Raw genomic sequence first — 16578 nt, forward strand, 5'->3', positions numbered from 1 at the left:
GAGTGGAAAACAGTTTGAGCAAAATGCACTGTATGAGCCCATTACTTCTTTAGAATGGTGTAAGAACTGAACCTTTTAACTAATAATACTGATACATGAGCAAATACTGTACTCTCGTAATTGTAAAAAATATACATATATACTGTAGTAAAAGTATCCAAGTACCCTTTTTATTATACTTTTTTTTTTTTTAATGGTTGTTCACATTTACACCAATTTTGAGAACTATTGGCGGGAGTCTGAATACAAGCTATTTTGATGAAGATTTCTGAACTGAATCTTGCCTTGTCTTTATAAACCCTTTAAAAGTTTGCAAACAATACGATTCTAGATTCCGGAAGGGAGGCAAAAGTGAAGTGGAACTTGATTGAAACTGTGATTAACCTAAGAATATCAGAAGATATGATAAATGAATATTTTGCTCAATGAAAACCATTCTGATACATGTGATGTCAGAGCCTGGTTCAAAGACATTTAGTATTGTATTTTACATTATTTGATTGTTTAAAAGAAGATTATGAAAGGCACTTGGCATTTTTGCTGAAGGAAAACTTTTTTGTATGTATGTATGTATTACCCTATTACCCTGTTAAAAACCCCTGATATATATATATATATATATATATATATATATATATATATATATATATATATATATATATATATATATATATATATATATATATATATATATATATATATATATATATTCGTCTGCTCATCCAAGGAGAAGGAGAGAGACTGTTCTATAGCTAAAGACTGCAGGAATCAATTAAAAAACACTTTGCGCACATATATGAGGTACCAATAGCACTGTAAGAAGGTTAAAAGCTCTGAAAAGTCAATTTAGCATGATATGGGACCTTTAAACAATCTAATGACCTAACCCCACCCCTCAAAGCCAATCACTTTCCTGCTCTCAATAAATACTAAGAATAATTGTATTTTAGTCCAGTTAAAAAAAATAAAGTAAATGTAAAAAATTTGCTTTGCAAAGGAGACATTCCCAATCTCTCTCACACTCACTCGCACACAGCGATCTCTAACTTCTCTGGTACCTCTTCTCAGGAGGCGGCTCCTGATTGGCTGCTGGGGGCGGGGGTGCAGCCTGCGCCGTTTCCTGCAGGTCAGGGATATTGGCAAAGTCATCTTGCTCAGCCACACCTATGGCCAAAGCCAGGACCACCAGCTTCCCTTCACTGGACCCCACAAACGTAAAACAAAAAAAACGTAACAAAATAGAAATCGAGAACGGAAAAGCAAAAAGTATAAAGGAGGTGTGGTGCAAGGGGAGAGAAGAAGAGACAGGTCATTTAAGGTGAGGACACGTAGGATGACATAGTCATAAGGACCCCAGCAGAAAGAACTTGCCCAGGGAAGGATATTATCAAAGAAAACCACTTCAAGCGAAAGGCCAGATTATTAAAAGATGGGGGTGTTTTAATGAACAGGTGCTGGCTCTGTTCACTTGACACAAAACAAATGATTAAGTTGATTAGCCAGTCAGCACTAATGGACATGATATTCAGCTCCACATAGTCAGCTTCACTCTGTCTTGTCTAGCGCCTTTATATTTTTATTAAGTAGTTGAGTGGGTTTTATGCCTATACGCCACCTTATAGTCTTTATCCAGGCTTTAAATTTAATTGCGCCAGATTATGGCGATCTGGACTAATTGTTTCTATCTGAGTGACAGTATCTGGAGGTGTGCCGTATGTGTCGCCACTTTCTGTGTCACTGCTCCTTTGCTCCACAGCAAATTTGATCTCCTCTTTTCCTTACACCACTCCGCCACTCCTCCTTACCCCCTGTGCCCAGGCCTATACCCCAATCCTTATCCCGGGCTTTTAATTCTCTACTTTCTGTCACCCACACCCATTTTTTTTCTAATAGCCTTAAGCCTCGCACTGTGCTACCTGCCATAGCTATAAAATATGACACCTGGTGGAAGAAGATTGTGGATAAACTTCACATTTCATCTCCTGAATAAAAGGCACATAAAAGCTTTTCAAGGCAAAAAAAGAAGCCTGTTAGGTAATTTCCACCATAACACTCCCACTATAGAATCTCTCCAACAATATGAAGCTCACTGCCATAGCTTTAGTATATGGTGTGTTCACCTTTAATACCTCTTATGTTGGACATTCAGACACAAGAATATTAGTCAAAGACAAAAACATTATGGAAGCAGAAACATAAACGCTTACACTTTAAGGACACCATGATGCAGTATTCAATGTTTTCTGAAAAGCCCAGGGAAAAAATCACACTCCCAGAAGATCAAATGGCTTATGTATTCAGTTGCATTGCTTTGTCTGTATTTTATCCTGGACATTTACGATGTATGTAGCCAAAATTAAAATGAACTGGATCAAGCCCATCATCGATCAAATAACCCGCAAAACCACAGCACTGACCTCAATCCAGTGTTTATAGTGGATTGAGGTCATAGAAATTTTAATTAAAATAAAAGTATTTTTTTTTTCAATCTAGAACAAAAAATAACTAAATCTGATACTCTGGTTTCTCTCTCCAATCTGTTCCAATACAATGGATATTCCAAAAATCTTAGTAAAATGGTGCCAATTAACAAAACTAAGTGCTTGATTAACTTTCTGCCGTTTTTTCATTCTGAAGTTTTTGCTTTGTCTCCGATTGAAATGTGCTATCAAATTCAAAATTACATAGTAATGCACGCTCAAAGTGACTTTTACTTCATCTGTAAATTCACATTACACAAGTAAGGTTGTATTGAAAGTCATATCATATTCAACGACTTTGATATATTAAAATCTTCTGGTAAAGAACAACACATTTTGCTTCTGAAGGTGAAGTCCGGAGGCAAATGAAACACATGTCACCCATGTCCTTTCCCGCATTTATTTACCCTCTCATCTTTTGCCCCAAGTAACTAAACAGAGTGAAAGTAATGGAACCGGTGACATAAGATCAATGCTTCAGGGTTAACTCAAATCCACACACAGATGCTTAACCCTGCTCGTGATGCACAGCAACACGTGTACAAACCTGCCAGAGCGTACAGGCCGCGGAGACAAGTTACACTGAAAGGGGAAAGGTGCCATTTTAGTCACAGACACTTATGAAATATGGATTAAACCCCTGCATTAAGTCTTATAAGCCTGATATTTAACAGCCATTCACGCGACGGTTCGGAAATAACATCACATAATTGAGTGGGATGGTAAGGGATTTGTAAAATATATTGTGGCTTCTCGTGACTGCAGCTCATGAATATTGGAAAACTAGCAGGGACCATAGCTCAGAGCCGTAAAAACAGTTGAAGAAGACAGGCTGATTGCCGTCTGAACAGATGTTACTGCTTAGCAGAGCATGCATCATAAACATTAAGCAATTTATTACAAAATGGGACAGAAATAGCCACATTTGGTGCCATATTTGAGGTGGGTGATGTCATTCACTTTAAAATGGGGGGGAAAGAGGCAATCACACCAGCGAGTACTAATCGCTCCATCACACATTTTAATTTATGCAGCTTTCATTGAGATTAAAATATAAAACCTATTTGAAATCATATCTGTACTGGCAGCTAAACAAAATCAATCTACACTAATATCCCATAAGGCTATCAGTGTCTACAGAACTGATCCATCTCTCCCACAATAAGACAACAGGTTATTTACATTAATAAGCTCAACTGTATTAACAAAGTAATTGGCGATTAAGGCTCTTATATATTGCAACCTCTGGCATCATTATTCAGCTAAGCTTCATAATAGTATGTCAGTATTTTATTAACATTTAACTTGTTGACAGTTTGGAAGTATGGAAATGCATTAATTAAAGTCCAAGTTAATTAGGTTTACGATACGCCTGCAGTAATAATGCTTTAATATCCTTCCCTGGACCCACACAACACGACAAAACAACAGAACAGTAATTGACATGGGTAGATTAACTTTGCATTCTGCGTCAAAAAGAGATTAAGAAAAGTTAAAAACAACTCACATGAAGGATTTGACATCAAGTCCTCTGTTTCGGATCTGGTCCATGACATAGTCCCAGCTGCCGGGGTTGGCTCGTGATCGGCCTGCTCCGGCTCTGTACCGGGACGCTCCAGTCGCCCCCCGCGGAGCAGCTCTGCCACCTGTGCCCCCGCCTTCACCTCCACCCACTTTTCCTCCCCCTGCACCCGTCCCACCCGCTCCTCTGCCCACAGCGTCCCCTTGTGGCGCCGTGTGTAACTGCCCCAAACTCTGGGACGTAGTGGGCGGCTGTCCCAAGCTTGAGTGGCTGGACGGGTGTATAAGAGGCTGTTGGAGACTTTGCTGACGAAGGAGTGTCCTGGGTCGCGTGGGGATGTGGTCTAACGTAGACGTGTAGGACAAAACCTGATCACCGAAACTGGGAGGGCACAGGAGCAAGGAGGACAGGGAGCGTGCGGAGAGCCAGGGTTGGCAGAGGAGAGGGTGACGCAGTGACACCAACGACGACGAGACATCCAGAGTGGAGGGTTCAGGAAAGCCGGAAAAAGACAAAGAATCTGGTGAGATCAAACATGGCGGCACAGGAGGAGAGGTCAGGTTCAAACATGAATCCGGACAGGAAGTAGGTGGAGAAGAGGAAGTGGGGTTTGGAGTAGGAGACAAGAGCGAGAGGAGACAGGCAGACAGCACAGTGACGCAACAGCAGTAGCAGCAGTAGCAGAAGTAACAGTAGACCGTGCAGTCTTGGTGGTCGCCCTGTCCCGCATATTGCTCGTGGATTGGGGTCGCACTACCGGCCTGTCCCCGCTGAGTCTGGTGCAGCTTCCGAGTTTGTGCAGCGGATTGAGGTTTTCGTGAGGGCAAAGGTCGAAGGTTCACGTGACCTCGAGGTTTGGGGGGTTTGGTCTTGCTGCTCCCGGTTCTACCTGACACTGTTTTCTTAGTTTGACGAGAGATGCCCATTGCCTAGACTTGTCAGTTTCCATGTCTGACAGAATCGCCTCATTTCTCTCTTAGTCTTTTAAACACATGCCACCTCCTGGGAGAAATCTCCTCAGCCAACCAAGTCCATCTCCTCCCTCCCGGTCTCCACTCCCCTTTGTAAGAAACTGTCTCGTACTCTATTTGATCAAGTTTCTGGATGCTTAACTCCTGACATACTTTCATTCGTGGGAACCTGAGTGTCGGTTGTTTTTATTTTAGCTTTTGTCTAAATATATCCGGCTCCAAGAGTCCACAGAGTAACCCAGACTTGGAGAATTGGGTCAGGAGAGAGCTTCTGTTAAGTGCAGCTTTCTTCTCTTTGCATCACACCATCTCTGAACACCATGATGTAATGTTTTTAGCCTTATATGTGGCATGTTTAAAGAAGGATGTAAGGTGCCGTGACATATAAACATGTGCAGTTTGGAGAGAAAGAGAGAAAGACAGGGTGATGATGGAGAGGTAGAATGGGGTGTGAGACTCGCACACATGAGACACTTGGAACGGCCTGAAATAGATTCCAATTATAGACGGGGCAAAAAAGAAAGAGGAGAGAATGAGGAGTGAGTTAGTGATGATCGTAAATGTGATGTGGAGGAAGAAATCACATACGAGAGGTGCTAAAAGAAGGTGCAAAAATTCACCCGGAGTTGAAAATGAACCGCCTCGTTTACAGTGCACTGAATATAGATGGTAAATCATGTTGTATTGTTAGTGCCCACCAAACTGTGTACTTTCTAATTGTTGATATTTTAATCCAAGGGCTGGCAGGTGGTGATGCATTCTTTCACTTAGCAAGAGAAAACCATTTCTGTTACGTTTTTTAAACTATACTTGCGGGCAGTGCACTTCTTGCATGAATAAATCAGTTTTTGCAGTTGGCGCGGCTGTGTCAGCTGAAGGTGCAATAAGGCTTTAGTTACTTGCTCAGGAGTTCACGTTTTGTCACAGTTCGATAATTTTTTTACACCAAAGCCACAGACTCAAAGGAGGGAGCTTCAATTCCACTATCAGAATTTCAAAGATTTTTTCAAATACAATGACTTAGATGTTTTTAAACATTTGATGTGCTTCACTCAGAGGATAAATATATTGGGATGTCGCTTTGAAGAGTATTGCACATAAGAATGTGATTTCAAGTGGTTGTATAAAGATCCAGTAGATGTATCATGATTTGTTTAAGCAAATCAAGAACGTATGATAAAGATAAACCACTCCAATAGCAAAACAATCAATGCACTTATGCAGTATGTTTTATATTGAGAATTCTTTACAGTATTTTATATTTGATATGAGAATTGAATGAAGTATTGACGTTTAATATCACAATAGAGAAATACACATGTTTGCAGTTATCAAAAACTGCAAAGAGAGATACAAGTTTTTGTACAAAATGTATGGCACAGAGACTTGTTTTATTACTTTTTCCTGCTGATGCTACTGCTGTAGCAGCGTTGCAAACATGTTATACGGCCCATACTCACTTGTTTGGTCGGATTCTCTCTCCATGGACGCTTTGCCATCTCCCGACCTTGGGCCCATCAGACATGCTCCTCACGCTGTCGCTGTGATAAGGACCCACCCCTTCATCCCCATGCCCCGTCGCAGCCCCCTTTTGACCCCCCGACACCGCCCCACTAAGAAACACAGAGCACCCCACGCAATACAAGGGAAAAGAGAGACAGTAGAAAGAGACCATAAAGTGTCAGGTTACAGAACAATAAATACAAACATGCAAATGTGACCACAAGGAGACATGAAAGAGCAAGTTGAGATAACATAGTCCACAGCAGTGCAGTCAAAACAATCAGGATGTACAGGAGTTTAACTGAAAAAGACCCTGTACAATGAAAATCAGCAAGAAGTCACTGAACAGTGTTTACTCAGGGGGTATAAGCTTGGAGCAAATATTCCACTCCTTCTGAAAGTCATCCAAAGTGACACAGTGAGTTAAATGCCCTGTAAAGCATTGATGACTTTCTATTTTTGGATGTCATAAGTCAAGATGTTTTCACCTATTAAAGTCAGTTGGAGTAAAATTATAGTATGAAGTCACGGGTTATGGTAGTAAAAGTCAAAAAAGCAATCTGACACTGGCTTTATTTATGACCAGTCACGCTAAAGTTCTACCTAAAAGTGCTTGAAATGTCAGTAAGCAGCCAAAATGAAGCACAGTAGTGCCCTCTGGTGACATGAGCACGCTGCATTTATATGCAGAACACTGCTGCTGGAGTGACAGGGCTCACATGACACTGTTTGAGTGCAGGATTGGCCAGATAAAAAGGGCTTTGTCGGGATCACATCACCGTGCTTCTGAAGGTCACCTCTCACATTTAATTCTGACCAATTGACCTGACAGTACATTTGGATAAGTCATCAATCAAAACAACAGCACGGATGACACGGCAGGAGCAACGGTCAACACTGGAGACATGGGCCTCATTTATCGAGCAGATACAAGGTGAACTCAGAACCAGAGAGGAGGAGGGGGGCACTGAAATGAGAAGGGGCATATTTACAAGTATTTACAGCCTCCACAATATTAGTATCCTATGCCAAGGATTATTATACTTTTTAAGCATATTTTCCCTTAAGGGATTGTAAAAGTGTATTAAAAATTAGATAGATGAGGCCCAGTGTCTTGCGAGTAATTGAAAGCTGCCAGTGTGGAGTGACGCGGAGAGGAAATATTTCCCAAGATTTCTCCTGGTTTATATGTGGCACTGGAGTCCTGAGTCATCTCTCTTTGCCTGTATTAAATTGATTTTAAAATATGAGCCTTAACACCCTTGATAACAAGAGTGTTTACTGTAGTAAGGATAATTTATTTGCCAGTGCTGGAGTGGACAGGAAAAATGGCTGCTTAGTTATGAATGGCAATCTGGAGGGTTCCATGAAAAATGGACTTCTCAAAACAACTTGTCTTATTGCCCCAGATCAGCAGCCATCATCTTAAGGCAGAGTGTCCAGACAGTAATCCATATATCCATGGCCCTCACAAAGAAGCTGCAGCACCTTCCTTTCTCCAGGCAATTTAACCGGCACCCTTGGCACTGAATGAGCAGTTATTAAGCAGTTTATCTGACTCACACTGGCCACACTCTGTCTGTGTCTGGGCTTTGAGGCCTCAGAGCCAGCGGGAGATAGCTTTGACCTTGCTCCTGCTTTATTGGATTCAGGTGCCCAGCGAGTAAAAAATGACGCGCATCAAGTAAAACACCTTATCTTTCAATTTGATGGACACATTTCAAGTGCTGGAGTTAGAGCAGGACACATTAGACATTAGGCAGAAGCCACATGACTGTCACACACACTTCAACGTGTGCAACGGTCAACCCTCCAGAACACACCAGCGCTTCACACAGGAGGACACAAACACAAAGAGAGGGTTAAACGTCTTTAAGGTAGGAAATGTGAGGGTTGTCCGTCTCCATGGTTACAGTCCATGGGAGAGAGGTTAGAGGTTAGAAGTTAGTGGGACCAGCAGGTCTGTAAAGAGCAGGTGGCAGTTCATTAAAAGGTGACGAGAGCGTGGCAAAGGAGCAGGATCTTCCCCGCAGAGTTTGGGCCGTCCCACAGACAGTCACATAGCTAGGGCTGTGCTGAGGACATGCTAATGTGTGCCAGTGACATTTTCTTGGCTTCAGAATATTATGAGTAATCATGAATAAGGCCCGTGCCCTCCAGAGCATATGGAGTGGCATGTTATTGTTGTGGTTATTAACATTGTTGATGGGACATACATTATGTAACAGTCTTATGTTTGCTCAGGATAGTGCCTGCCCAAAGTTACATCTGAATTTCTTCATTCAAAATTCCCTTAATAATCCAGAGACCAAAGCTATATTACTTTAACTAGCGGTCGGCCTGTCAGAGTCATTTGCCAAGGGTTGAGTTGAAAGAGCAGCTTGAGTGGCTCGCTCAGAGGGATGTGTGAACACAGTGTCGCCTCCTGCTCTTTACAGTCCTGCTCAGTGGGATTGTGTCTTACAAGACAAGACCAGACTCACTTGAGTGTGAGGCGAGGATCTCCATATGGGGCATAGGGAGAAATGTTTAGTACGAACTCCTTGGGCGGATAGGAGCTCCACCTCTGCTGAACTGTGCTGCTGTCATTGTTATTCCAAAAGTCTCTGTCAAGATCACTGTGACCAAAGAGAGAGAAAGGTGAGAGCAACAATCCACCCACCCGGAGGACACACCAGCGATGGTTGTTACTGCAGACATTATACATAACAGTCCAAAACATTCTACCTGGTATTTTCATATTAGAGGTTTCATTTTCAAATCAAAAGGGAAAGTCTGGAAAAGAGGCATTCACAAAAGCTCTTTAGAAAGCAAGCTGCTGGTGAAAAGGCGCAGGAGAAAGAACAGAAAGGAGAAATAATCATAATTTAATGAATACATCAGCCTGAGCTGGAGGTGACACAGCACAACAGCACTTGTTAAACACATTATAGGAAGATGTCAGATCTCCATTCTGGGCACGAGCAGAGAAAATGCATGGAAACCACAAGGCAGGAAGAAAGTCAGAAGTGTCATTCAAATCACAAGTATTCAGACCACAGGAGAGGGGAAGCAATGCACAGAGAAACAGTCAAAGCATAAATGTAAAGTTTTGTGGCCAGTGAGAAAGAAAATGTTCAAATGAAGCCACTGTCAGATATCACATTCACATAGAGAGTACAGAGCTCAAACCACCTGTGCACAGAACCAAAGGGGACATCAATATTGGCAAAGAGGCAAAGACACAGCGGGCTAAAGAAGAGAAGTTGTGAGCAGGTTATTAGTCTGATGCTAAGCAGTACAAAGCTGACAATTCTGCTGCTGACCCTACACGTTCAATTTATCAGAACAGAAAATACCTCAATCTGCAAGAAATGTTAGTTTAAAAAACCTTAACACATTTTCAAATCCCAATGTATTTACAGAACTGTAGGCAGTTTGGAAGTGCAGCTGCTAAAGGCCACATCAAGGCCTGGCCTGGCAACAGCAAGATACTGTAAGTGGACAATTCTTATCTTATAATACCTCAAATGCTTTTAGCTGTAGGGAAAATACTGATTACAACACTAAGCTTTGGGTTAAAGGAGAAGTAAAAGGAACGTTTCTATATCTATATGTTGAAATTATGTTTGGGGCTGCAATTCTTATCTCTTGTTATTGTTCATCCAATTCTTCCAGAAATAATTGTTTATCTTCAATTGTCCTACAAAAATATAATGATGGTGTCAAAACCAGTGTTGTTGTAAGGTTAAGACTAATTCCACAATGACTTAAATTGCAGTGGATTTATTTATTATTGCTAAATATAAATCGCATGGATTGAGCATTTACCCCTGAAATAACAACCTTGGTAGGTCAACTAACCCTGCTTTGGATTTGGATTGTATAACTGGCAACAGTTTTCTTTATCAAAGTAGTTGTCTGTTGGATTGGATCTTTAACAATGTATATTGACACATTGGTGCAGTTCTGTCCATTAACTTGTAGTTAATGGTGTAAATCGATATTAAAACTATAGATAAGAACACAATTATGCAGTTTCTGTATTTATATTTTAGCAATAAAAGATTTTTTGAATAAATACAAGATATATGCTTTAAATACCATAATCTGGAACATTCTAGCCATTCCATAACATTACAAGCAGGTAGCGGACCCTCCAGACTTCAATAGTACAAATTCAAAACAAGTATTACCATAATTCCACATACCCCTCCTTGATTATTAATCAGTTTTCTTTCTTTTTTACTGTATAATTTTAAAACAAACAAGCCTCATTTATGTGGTGATCTTTAAGAAGTGACTCAAGTGAGTGTAGTTCATAATGAGCAGATCATGATGCCCCCTGACTAGTTACCAGGCACTTACTTGATGGCTTTCTTCTCCCCTCGCCCACGTGCGGAGTCTGGAGTGTCTGCTGTTTCCACTCCTGGCTTGTTCCTCTTCCCCTTTAGCCAAAAATCACACACACAAAAGGTTAGCTTGAGACTGCTGTGTTGTCGCTACAGTAATAGGAAGAGAGTGTGCCTCTCTCATTACCACGGGAACACCAGCCCTTTACCTGATGGTTTCCTGATTACACTCATCAAAGTCAAATCAAATCTACGGTTGAGCGCCATCTACCATTGTCATTCTTATAGCACCCTTCAGATTTACATGACAGTTGCCTCTTTAAGGTAATCAATTGGAGCGAAACAAATCTTTTTTTAAATAGCTAGAGCGTGACTTGCTGTAACCATGGAAATAATGGCGATTTTGAAGGCTGTGGTCGACTGAAAAACCTCATTACATATAGTGTTTCACAAGTGCCACAGAGCAGGTAATCTCCATTGACACTTTGAGGAACGGGCTCAGGTATCAAGGTATAAATATGTGAATTCCTCCTTGGGATACATATCTAGCAGAGAAAGATTTTCCTATTGCAGGAAATGAGTGGGAGGAAGCGGCGCAGAGCTGCCATTGCGGTCTGGAAAATTGGACCGGAGCTTGGCTGAAAAGCGAGATCCTGTCAGGGGCTTGTTGGGTACAGGGGCGGTCCGCAAATTGGAGATCCCAGGTTGGAGTGTGATTATGCACGGGGCTCAGGGCAAATGCTACAGCCATGTCAGAAGGCTTCACCACAGGCATAGTCGAGGTTCAGAATATGTAACGGGTGTTTAGATTCATGCAGAGTCACACTTTTGGTTCAGTGTTGCAGATCTGTCCAAAAGTGAGGTGTAGATCACTCTAATTGTGATTGGAGAACTCTAAAACAAGTATTGTAACATGTATACGAGCTGTAACGCTGTATATTCATGATCAAGGCCACGTCATAAAGCACAGATATGACCATGAATAATATGTCTCTGAAAGCGAGGGCATGGTTGGCTGTGAGCAACATGTATCGTAGGGGCAATAACACCTGACATCAGCTGGACCAGACCAGACCAGACCAGACCTCAGCCGTGACACATTTTTATACAAGTGAAGACAGAGATCTGATCTGAGCTGAAGAAAGTGCAGATTAGTAATATAACCTGGAAATACAACTCTAAGCAGTCCACGGATGGAGAACCAAGGAGAAATCACCACTCTGTGACTCAGATCTATGATATAATGTATGCAGTATCTATGGATAGAAATGCAAATAGTGCCACTCAAGCTTGAGGCGAATATGGCCAAAATAAAATATCTAGTCAGACTGCAGAGAATGAATAGTAGCTGCATTTCCATAATCTTGAATCTTGAACATTAACAAGGGGTAAAAATACCTGTACATATTCCTATAAAGTAATACAATAAGCATTCTTTAAATATTGCTGTTTGTTGTTTGTGCTTGTCAACAACAGCTACAACAACACAATTCTCCAAAAAATTACTCAATCTTATCTGTTTAAAAGATTTGGTTTGGCATTCTCCATTTTGCAGATTACAGATGCCCCTTTTACACCTTGGCCAAAACTCATCTACTTCACTTTTTTTTTTGGTTTAGCTTTAGAGTGAAAAACACCCTTGACCACAGTTGGAACAGTCACAAGTGACAAGTAACAGTTGACAACATCCATTCAGGACTGAAGCGATAAAGCCCATAAAACAATATTCATGTGCAGACAGAGAGGCAAAGCTGCTTTTCTATTGTACAATCACCAGAAATAGACCGCCACAAATGAACAAACACAGATCCGATAGCGGCGACTAGTTAAACAACACCGAACAGAGATGTGGTTTATGGACCAACTCTAGTTCAGATAGAGAGGCAGTACGTACAGACAACATCACGCAAATGTGTTGAGAAGCCATTCAGCATCTTTTATGGAGCGCTGTAGGCAAGTCCAAGTAGATTCTCACATGACACGCATGATAAATAAATGTAATGACAGTCCATCAACAGCGAAAACTCATATCAAGGGTATAAAAGATACCAGACTACGTCAAGGCAATTACTGAGGAAGCTTAATGCAATGCAGAAGAATGAAATAAATAAAATGGTGCATCCATATCAGGGAGAAATAAATCATGCGTTCTAAGATGTTACTGCAGTGAGCAATGGTATGTCTCAGTAGTGATGTCACATTAACAACGTTTCAAAGTCTATTTCAAAACTTATAGACTCAATATAATGTAATTTCCAACACAAATCAATAGTTATTTCCTTAATAAAATCTTGTGGTCCTATCTTTTAAATATTGTTTTCTAAAGCTATTCAAGGAAGGTCACACTTGTACAACTGAGTATCCTGTGTCAATACTAGTTTTAGTATCGATTTGTATCTCATAATCCGAATACTTTAGTGATCCTCAAGGGGAAATATTCAGTTGTTGCAGGTCCAACGAAAATCCAAAACACAATAGAAACATGAGACCAAACATATGATACTACAATATTGTACATATACATAAATACTACAATGACGGCAAGATTTAAACCAGATTTCTTTGTGTAAACCAAGAGCACTAGACACACACTGTGAAATGATTAGAACTAGTTCAAGTAAGAACAGTGCATTCAAATATGAGTTGAACAAGTGATGCACACGCACTATTCAAAAGCACTTTGTCAAGTCAAGAAGAGCACTAAACATGAAATCAAATGTATGGGGAAAATATAACAGATGGGGAAGGTAAAGACACGTTGAAGAAGGAGCAGAGGGACAGGTGTTGACGGCGAGAAAACTCTTGACTGACAGCGGGACCCAGAGGGAGCACTGTGCAAAACAAGACGGCTCCTCAATGGCTTCCGTACAACTCATGTTCACACAAAGTACACATGGAACGCACACAACTGCACACACACACACACACACACACACACACACACGTCCCTCTAAGCCCATCACTTTGCACCTGTTCATTCAGACAAGAGCAACATATGGACTGCCTGACAGCTATCATCAAATATGGTTGTTTTATTTAAAATACTGTTTAATAATCATTACTCATTACTCAGTCTCCTAAAGCACTCAACCAGCCGTCACTTGGAGTTGCTAAATTGTATTTGTGTGTAAACTTGTGTTCACAGTTCTTGCTTAGAGAAACACTAACATCCATACAAATAGCAGAAAGGATGAATGTTGTTGTTCAATGCTTGTTTATAAGTTCGATTAGTAAAAGGGGTGAGCAATATGCCAAAACGTGTAACTTAAAGGACACACAAAACACACAAAACTGACAGACAGACCCTCACTTAAATTAATTTACAAAAAAAACACCTCATCATTGATTTGTTGTAACTTTCATGCCAACCTTTTTGGGTGGTCATTGTTTTTTGATTGGAAACAAAGTTAGCAGCAGTACTTCTTGATTCTGCATGTTATGCGTAAAAAAATGAAAGAAAAGAAGAAGATCTGGGATATTTTGCTTTGTTTTTAAGTCCATAAATCTTCACCAGACTCATACTGAGCATTTCTGCCTCAAATCACGATCATTGCAACTGCATGGCTGGATTAGCATGTTGTAGGTGCTATTGTCTCTCACCTCTGTAATTCCCTCTGCTGCCAGTAGATGAAGCCAGTCAATTCCTCGAGTCATATCAAATCATGTATTTTCCGTAATTTTTTTTTTTTAGATGAGATGACAAAGTAAAAGTACTCAAGAGCATGTCAAAAACTGCTAGTTAGTCCTTTGTACATTTTCTTACATTACATATGCATTCAATCTGTTTATTTGGATAGTGGATGTTGTTTGAAATTCTTGATATAGAGATTTGTCCTTTGAATATACAGTATATATATATATATATATATATATATATATATATATATATATATATATATATTTTCCTGTTATGGTGTCCTTAATCTTATCTCCTGCACTCCTTTTCTCACATCAACCATGATCACTTTCACTTCAACCAGAAATCACACTATTCTTTCTCAGTGCATGTTCAAACGATTATATGGCCTTTCTGACAATCTTTTTTCTTCGCAAAATAGCCATGTACAACAATCAATTTCACACACAAAACGCAAAAAAATCAAACCGTGAAGAGAGCCACGAATGCCCTGAGGAAAGATTAATCCAAACCAATAAAAGAACAAGACTGTTTCCTCTCTCGGCGGCCACTCCAACACCCTCGAAACACTTAAACCTAATTTATACCAAACACAACAAAGGCTCTCACATGATTACCGTATTCATCCGTGCCTGGATCAGAGCCACCGGTTCATAATAGCTCCAGTCAGTACAATGAGTTTAGTAAAAGTACAGAAATAGTGCTGCAACTCCCGATAGAGTTTCAGGAGAATGATATTACAGCGGTGCACTGGAGCAGATGAATAAGAAAAAGTCACGATGATCCTCTCTGTCTCTGTTGTTTCTGACTGTTGTTTAGAGATGTGAAAATATCCATTTCTTCTTGCACGTTCTTTCCCTGACCCAAATACGGTATTATTGATCCTCATTTGAATTTCTAGAGAAAGAATGCATGTTTAATCCAAATGAGCACAAAGCAGCCAGATTTTAAAAAGTATTTCATATTTAGATACATTTTTTAGACTATATATTTAAGTAAAATGATGTCTAAAACTGTCACAATCTTATCTTTTTTGTTTTTATGATTATATAGTGAGCTGAATCATCATGAGTAGTGATGAAACTAATAATCTTGACATCTCTAATTGGAAGTCTGTGGCTGGACTCTGGTATGCTGCACAGAACGTTGCAAACCAATCAAACGTGCAATTTGAAGTCCTGCAATTGTGCAATGTAATGGAATCAGCTCTGAACAACAAACTGTCCGGTCTTTTTAGAGAGGAGAGGATTTGCTAATCCAGTAGTCTTGAGTATAGTAGACGTGTTAAATGAATACAAATAAAATGTATGTAATTCTTTTTTCACTAAGCTCTTTGTTTAATATATTAATTGTGAATTTAATTGCAATCACGATACTTATTGAATTTGATGATGTCATAATCTCAGATGGAGGACAAGAGCCAATATATAACTCTTGGGAGATTGACAGTTTTTGAAAGAAATCTCCAAATCTGAAATCCACAAACGTTGAATCGTATCATTACTTGTTGTTGTTTGAGTTCGACTCTTCAAATTTGCAACATTTATCTGATGGCTTAACATTTTGTTCAACTGACAATAATCACACCTTTGGAGTCCAATAATAGCACTGCTTTCTGAGGCTATTTTGAAGAAAAAAAACAAAGATTTAATTTTTGGTCCTTTATTTTGACTTTGTCCCAGTTTTAGTTTCATGTAGCTGGACATTCAAACCATAAACCAGGTCCACAAATCTGCAATCTGACAGTTAAACAGCACATTTCAACATAGAATCTTTTGTTTTATTACATTTTTTTGCGTGAACATAACCTATTCAATGTTTTTGTAAATTATTGTGCAGCCCCAGAATCCTTTTCTCAAGTTTCCACTGTAGTTAAGTTTACACTGTAGTTAAGTTTCCACTGTAGTTAAGTTTACACTGTAGTTGTGTCGTTGGGCAGGACTCTTCACCCACTCGCATGTATGAGCGTGCTAATGCGATTGCGTCATGGCAGTTGAAGTTGGTGCAGCTGAAGGAGCAGCAGTGCAGCCACATCTGTCAGTTTGCAATGAATGTACCCTAACTCGGTGTTGGACGCGAATGAATAATGCAAAACAACTTTTTTTTAAAATGTCTAAGTAAAAGTGATGCATCA

At 40.1% G+C, this 16578-nt stretch overlaps 1 protein-coding gene across 4 annotated transcripts in view; it reads right to left on the reverse strand.

Annotated features, from left to right (window-relative positions):
* The window catches only part of syt7a (synaptotagmin VIIa), a 100762-nt gene that overhangs the window by 17150 nt on the left and 67034 nt on the right, over positions 1-16578 (reverse strand). The window contains exons 3-5 of one of the 4 annotated variants that reach the window (XM_072435439.1): positions 10824-10903; positions 8960-9094; positions 1059-1199 (exon numbers count right to left, since the gene is read on the reverse strand). In XM_072435439.1, the coding sequence (XP_072291540.1) occupies positions 1059-1199; positions 8960-9094; positions 10824-10903 (356 nt within the window). Of the gene's footprint in view, positions 1-1058; positions 1200-3987; positions 4384-6433; positions 6530-8959; positions 9095-10823; positions 10904-16578 lie in introns of those variants that run through there. The other 3 variants (XM_072435436.1, XM_072435437.1, XM_072435438.1) reach the window with 3 other exon arrangements.

This window comes from Eucyclogobius newberryi, unplaced genomic scaffold (assembly GCF_026437365.1).
Source record: "Eucyclogobius newberryi isolate DKJ021-1_F unplaced genomic scaffold, fEucNew1.0.hap1 SCAF_7, whole genome shotgun sequence".
Classification (NCBI taxonomy): Eukaryota; Metazoa; Chordata; class Actinopteri; order Gobiiformes; family Gobiidae; genus Eucyclogobius; species Eucyclogobius newberryi.